Source organism: Rhagoletis zephyria, unplaced genomic scaffold, assembly GCF_001687245.7.
Source record: "Rhagoletis zephyria isolate East Lansing unplaced genomic scaffold, Rhagoletis_zephyria_1.1 Rzeph_scaffold_05989, whole genome shotgun sequence".
NCBI lineage: Eukaryota > Metazoa > Arthropoda > Insecta > Diptera > Tephritidae > Rhagoletis > Rhagoletis zephyria.
In genome coordinates, this window is record NW_016163072.1 from 31,040 (window position 1) to 38,346 (window position 7,307).

A 7,307-nucleotide genomic window follows, 5' to 3' on the forward strand; every position below is an offset into this window, starting at 1 on the left:
CTATACCGTTAACAATATCAAAACTTTTCCATTGAGCATGGCAAGTACAATACCTATTATTAGGTTTCACGGTTTGACACCAATACATATTGTTTTATCTTTATTTTATATTAATATATATATATATATATATATATATATATATATATATATATATATAAAAGAATCATATCCGTTTTCATTATATTTTATAAAAAATTTTACGTTAATTATAGGAATAACCTTGACTTCATCATTGCTTGCCTAATATATTAATAATAAACTGATGATAAGGAACATATATATATATTTTAGTAATCTATTTATATTTCACAATATGATTCAATCAAAAAAAATGTGAAAAAAATAACCTTGAATTCAATGTTGTTAACAAAAAAAATATATTAATTTTTTTATTACCCTGCTTATATTTCATAATATGTGACAATTAAAATGTGACAAATAACCTTGATCTTGATTTCATCATCACCATTGTTTGTCTAATAAGTATATTAATACCAAGTAGGTGATAACGAATTCCCGCATAAATATATAAAAATATGTAAATTTAAATGTTTTTTTCATCTCTTTATATGTATATTGTTGACTTAGTGAGAAAAGTTGTTAAGTCCACTTTTTATGAAAACTCACATTTTTGATATAGGAAGCAAAGATTGTTAAAAATACATCGTTTCGATAAGAATTAAGGTACTTTTTTCTCGGTCTCTCTCACTTCGGTTCATTAAAAAATTTAATATAAAAATGGAATACATTGAATATTTAATATCAAACGAAATTGTGAATTTGTTCTATTAAAGCTGAAAGCGAGAATAATAAAAAATGAAAACGGAATTAAAAAAGTTATTCCAATTTTCTAATATTAAATATCTACCTTTAAGGGATATGAAGGAAAATACTATGTATGAAATAAATAATGTAGAACGAGTGGAAACAAAGTATGGAGAAAGTATAAGATGTCTAGTGAATCAGGAATATTATATTTACTTACCAAGGAGATTTCAAATTATAACAAAGAATCAGATGGACTACTTAAATAGATGTCCTCATATTATAACGAAAGCTAAGGATATATATGGAGCGCCTATCCTAAACCTTAAAAAGAAGAGCAAGGAAAATAATAGTTTTTATAATATGTATGAAAGTTCCGATGATGATGATGATGAACATGATAAAGAAAATAAAATTTAATTTAAAGTAAATCACTTTTTTCTCTATATTTATTGAAGAAAAAAAAAACAAAATGTTAAATATATAGTTATACTTATCTTGATATATATATATATATATATATTTATAATTTCAAAGTGTTCAAACAAATAAAAGAAAAACGTTTATATTATATTATAAAATATAGTCTTATTCTTTATTGTTTAAAGTAATTGCATATTCCACACCACCTTGAGGTTTGCAATAAAGGCGCGCTATCGATTTTTTTATTTGATTGGTGTTCGATTCCCCTGTAGGCCTATTTTCACCAAAGAACATATAATAAAGTTTTAAATATACTTATGTTGAGGAGAGATTTTAGAAATTTCGAAAGAGATATACTTGTATACTAGATATTTATTAAAAATTCAATTAATAAAATGTACCTCTATAAATTAGAATTAACAAAATGGGAAAAGTTTCCTTTCACAACATAAACAGTTTTTAAAATATATTCATATTATACTTATTAAACTAATTTAAGTTATTGATTTTATAATGTCCCCATCCTAAAGTATTAATATTATCATCTAATACAAAACGCTTATCATCTATATTGCTTAAAACAACTTTATTAAATTCTATTGTATAAATCTCATGTATTTTAGATCTAAAAGTATACATCTTATCATAAAAAATTTTGTTTTGAAGTAAACATTCTTTATAATTCATAATATTAAGATTTATTAATGCTGACTTTTTTACACCTTTAGCTTTCTTCACATCATTGTCTCCCTCAACACTAATAGAATACATTTTAGGCTTGAGTCCAATAAATTCTTTCATAATTTTACCATTGTTTTCATCTTTCATCATACCCAAACATTTTTTATTTTTTAAAGGAAAATTAAAGACGTTATTTTCTAAATATTCAGATGTATCAAATTTTAAATCAATATCATCATGAATATCCTTATAAAAGTCATTCGTTTGAATAGTATATATAAAAGAATCAGTATCCATATAGTTCAAACAGAGCTTTGTTTGAAACTTAGGTTTCATATAACTATAATGAAAGTTATACATTTTCCACTTTGATAATTCCAATACAACAAAACCAATATAAATAGGCTTATCATATAAGGTACATGATCTTTTCAATTGTATAGCAAGCATGTTTTCTGTAAATGATGTATAACTATGAAAGTTAGGTTTAGCGATGAGGGCTCGAGCGCCTAACCTTTTTCCAATACTTTCCCATTCACATACTATTTTTATATCTTTCCTTTTATCTACATTTTCCATAGTTTTTCCATATACAGCATTGTTCAGAAGTTTAAAAAAATTCTTTTCAAAATCATTCTTAGCGTTTGTTCTATGAAAAGTATTTAGGTCTATATACTTTTTTAGCCAATTAGACTGTTTGAACCTTAAAACGCGATGAATCTTCTTCAATTTTAGACCATGTTTAAGACACTGCTGCAAATTTCTATAATGAATTACATACCTAGTTTTATTATTTAAATCAGCTATTAGTTTAGGTTGAATCATGCTACCAATTTTTTTATTTTCACAACAAAATGGTAAGTCATTATGTATATCGTGAATTGAATGAGGATATTCCAAATCAACCTCTAAAATGACACCATACGAAGAGTTTTCTTCTATTGTGAAAACATCAAAATCATTAACATTATCCAACCACTCAAATTCAGCATAGGGAAGATATTCGGACATAGCCCAACCATATAAATTATTTGCATCTAAATACATAAGATATTTTGATGGTTTATGATCATCATAATTGCTCATGTATTTATTATTTGCTTTAGAATATCGGTTAGAACATTGAACTATACCACCCCTTATACCCTTCTTTATGAAGCTATACATATCAATATTTGTAATTAATTGCAACTCAATTTGTGTTGTCTTTAGCATTGCATCCCACGATAATCCGGGGGCAGTAAAATATTGGCAAGGGTCTAGACTATAAATTTCTAAACAAATTTTTCTGAAATTTTGAAAAATATCTGTTAATAATATTACGTCTGTTTTTAAATAAATTTCTAAGTAATCACGTAATGTTAAACAATTAAAAGTTGACCACACTTTTTGAGCATGCTCATAGTCGCTAACACTACATTCTTCATTAATTAATTTATTGAAAAAATTTTCACGAGGTGGTAAACATGATTCTTGAAGGCGTTCAATGCTATTAAAATAATCGTAAGGAAATATCCCTTTTACTTTTAAAAGATTGAATTCATCTTCATCAACGAAGGTTGTTCGCAACACTCTAAAATCATTATTAGTTAAATTTTTAGCTAAACTAGATAAACTAGAAGACATAAATCGAAAAGAATCTAAAAACCTAAGTTCAATGCTTGAATTAATATTAAAATTAATATGTTTTGATACGGATACATACAATTCCTTATTTAGTGGAATAATATTAATACTTCCTGGAATATTTGAAAGTTCTTTTATGAATAAATGACAATCATATGAGGAAAGATTATGGAAAAATATTGGAATAAAGTTTGCGATTTTAAAATTTAAATTACAATCATTATGAGCTGGACCTCGATATTTTCCAGTTAGATGACAATGATCTATTACTCTATCGATCCCTAAGGGTTTTCCACAAATTGAACAAGTACTACTATTATTTTGTATATCTAATTCAATTGAAGTGAGGAAATTTATGGGTTCTATCTTTTTTAAATAATTAAAATAAATTTCTCTAGCATCATCAATTAAACTTTTAATAAATATCGAAGCTGAATCCTCACCAGTATATATTTTAAGTTTATCTAAAGAATCATTAAATGCACATTTAATATAATAACTAAATGCACATGGCTTATGCTTCTGAATTGCTTTGCTGTTATTCGAAATCTCTAAATCTTCCTCTACTAAGACACATTCAAAGTCAGCATAAACTGTAAAAGGAACCTCTAGCTTATTTTTAAAGTTTTTAAACATTAATTTACTTTTTTCGGCTTCTACCATCTTTGTAACAATTTGTCCACATTCAGACTTATGTTGACTGAGTCTTTCTTTAGTGGTAAACATTTGTAGACATGTGTTGCATAGGAATGTTTTATGTTCATTTAATGTTAACTGCTTTGATACCAATCTAAAATTTCAAAACTATAAATTGAAATTTTTTTATTTATAAAGCACGAATATATATTTTTATAAGTATAATTGTTTATAACTAAATAATTACCTTGAAATATTTTTAATCCATACATAATGGAATAAATCGTCTTTTTGTAGTAATAGCAGATTTATATGAGTGTCTTTTTCTTCTTTTGTGCGGTAATATGGACCTTCAACACTTTTAGCAACTTCATTCAATCCGAAGACATTAATGCTAATGGTAGGATTTTTATCTTCAAATATCTTTATATCCTTCAACGCAAGTGGAAATGTTAACATTTCAAAGTTTATTAAAAGTCCATTTCTCAAATAAATAATTTCAGACTCTATGTCATCAATGTGATAGCTAGAACATTCCTGCGGATGCCTTGGGGAATATAGAGATGAAACGATTGCCCATTTGAAACAATATATATCATTGTTTTTTATATTGATACAAGCTTTTTTATCGAAGATGAATTTCGGTAATTTTATAAAACTTGAACCCTTTATGGGTTTATATTGATTAATATTTAGTTCAAGACGTAATATTTTTATAAGCGACCAACCACTATCACGCTCTTGAAATTCCGACATCTTCTTCTCAATTTCCATAAAATGAACTAAAAATATCTCCTCCAAGTCAGTATTTTGGTCTAATATCATCATTTTTGATTGATGAGATTTTATATCTATTATATCCACCTCTTCACTCATTTTATAATATTCGCAAAATATTTCAAAATTAAACTTCAATGCGTGATGTTTTTCTAACATCTCATTTAATATTTGAAATACGGATGATTTAGCTTTATATATAAACTCATTAGGAATCAATAATCTTTCATCTGTATTTATGTAGGAATATGATTCAATGCGTTCATTAAAAAGTGATCGAATTTGTCTTAGACTTTGAACGAAGATAATTTCCAAATATAAAATATTTGAAATCGTCCAACCAATATCGCTTTTTTTAAATTCAGATATATTCCTATCAATATCTATACATTGCTCTAAATATATTTCGTTTAAGTCCGTGTTTTTGTTTATTTCAATTAAATGTGCTGGGTGGGATTTTATGATAATATCTGCGTTCTCTTCATCCATTTTAACATACTCGCAAAGAAGGTTGAAGTTGAATTTCAGTACATTATGTTTTTCTAACATATTATTTAAAATTTCAACGACGTTTGGTTTAGCGATATCAAAAAAAAGATTTGGATTTAGAATCATATTATTTGTGTTTCTATATTTATACGGTCCTAACTTTTCAGCGAAACTCGATTTTATTTGTTTTAAGTTTTCATTTATTATCTCTCCACTTTTTGATTTATGAGCATTCGTCNCATTATGTTTTTCTAACATATTATTTAAAATTTCAACGACGTTTGGTTTAGCGATATCAAAAAAAAGATTTGGATTTAGAATCATATTATTTGTGTTTCTATATTTATACGGTTCTAATTTTTCAGCGAAACTCGATTTTATTTGTTTTAAGTTTTCATTTATTATCTCTCCACTTTTTGATTTATGAGCATTCGTCCTCAAGTGATAAGCCCAATTTTTCCAATCAATTTCTTCCTTACAACTTCTACAGAAGACTGCATCATATTTATCTGGATTTAAGTTTTCAGATCCGCTGGGAGCGTCATCGTTTATTGATTTCGGTATACGCATTGAAGTTTTTTGATGTTTTCCTTGAATATGACGTTTAAGACTAGAATTTCTAGTGAATGACGCTTCACACATATCGCAGTTAAATGATTTCATTATGCTTGCTTTTTATATATATTATTATGTGTATATATATATAAATTTATTTATTTTTTAATGTTGTTGATCTTTAGGTTTTTTTATTATATTTTTTTATTTAGACTAAAAATGTTTAGAAAAATAGAATATATATACGTATACTTTAAAATAGAAACAAATTTTTTCTATTATACGTAGACAAATTCACGAAATCATTTCAGAGAAATTCAAATGCACTAAAATCAATCTAAATATAATACGAACTATTTCTTGGAATCAACGTCTGTAGCAAATTCAAAAAATGCTTTAAAAAATTAAATAAATAAATAAATAAAAAAAAAAACCTACAACCCTTATGTTTAGTTTTTCGCTAGTGTGCTAAAGCTTTGGCTTCCTCAAAAAACGATGCCGTAATATTACGATCGTATCATACCGAACGCTAATAGCGGTACCGCTTTTATGTAAAGCTAAATGGACGTAACGTAGCTTTGCGCTTTTATGTTATATTTCAATTATATATACACTTTCCACTTTATTATTCAAAATTCATATAAATGTATATTTAATGCTTTTATTTTGATCAAAAGAATTGTAAACAAATTTTCTAATACACCGATACAAATATGGCGTTACCAAAAAACGTTGATAAATACAGTATATTTTGCTTTGCTGCCTTTATGCTTAAGTGCACATTTCAGATACCTACCCTAAAATGCACATTAACGGCATTATTTTTAACATTATAAGGAAACTCCTCCGATAGATGCATTCAACGTAAGTGCACATTGGCGATACCTGCTTTAAAAATTGTGCAACTGTTATCAATTATCAAAGAGAGTATTACGTTTAGCTGCACTGGCCGTACAATTACCTAATTTTACAAACTTTTATTTATTTTGCTCATCTCGCAGAACAACGAAAACGGCTACATTTTATGTAGTTATATAAATAATTGGATACCATTCGAAAAAAATTTCGCTTGCAGTAATTTCTACGTGGTAAGTGCTTCTCCATTATTTGGTTTCATAGGGATTCGGATACCTTCCTCATTGAAGTAGTAAAGAAAATTCGCCTAAGTGCTTTTTTCGGTTAAGTGCACAAGTTTTTCGTGCAAAGAAGATTGGGCAGCTAAGCAAAGTATACTGTAGTTCTATACCGTCACAAATATTACGGTGCCATCAAATTACATTACGGTGTATTGCCGTCATCTTAGTTGACATCTTACAATATAAAATGAAGAATTCGTGAATTCTGCCGCATAA

At 26.8% G+C, this 7,307-nt stretch overlaps 1 protein-coding gene across 1 annotated transcript; it reads right to left on the bottom strand.

The window, feature by feature from the left end:
- Window positions 1–1,312: 1,312 nt before the first annotated feature.
- On the bottom strand, window positions 1,313–4,434 carry LOC108372710 (uncharacterized). Its single transcript, XM_017628463.1, has 3 exons — window positions 4,382–4,434; window positions 2,981–4,302; window positions 1,313–2,936 (listed from the first exon to the last, which is right to left on the bottom strand). Exon 3 carries the CDS (start codon window positions 2,917–2,919, stop codon window positions 1,681–1,683), a length of 1,239 nt encoding a protein of 412 aa, XP_017483952.1. The 5' UTR covers window positions 2,920–2,936; window positions 2,981–4,302; window positions 4,382–4,434; the 3' UTR covers window positions 1,313–1,680.
- Window positions 4,435–7,307: the final 2,873 nt, after the last annotated feature.

Excerpts from the sequence above, each read along its gene's own strand:
- LOC108372710 (XM_017628463.1), bottom strand. The coding sequence starts at position 2,919 with ATGTATTTAGATGCAAATAATTTATATGGTTGGGCTATGTCCGAATAT.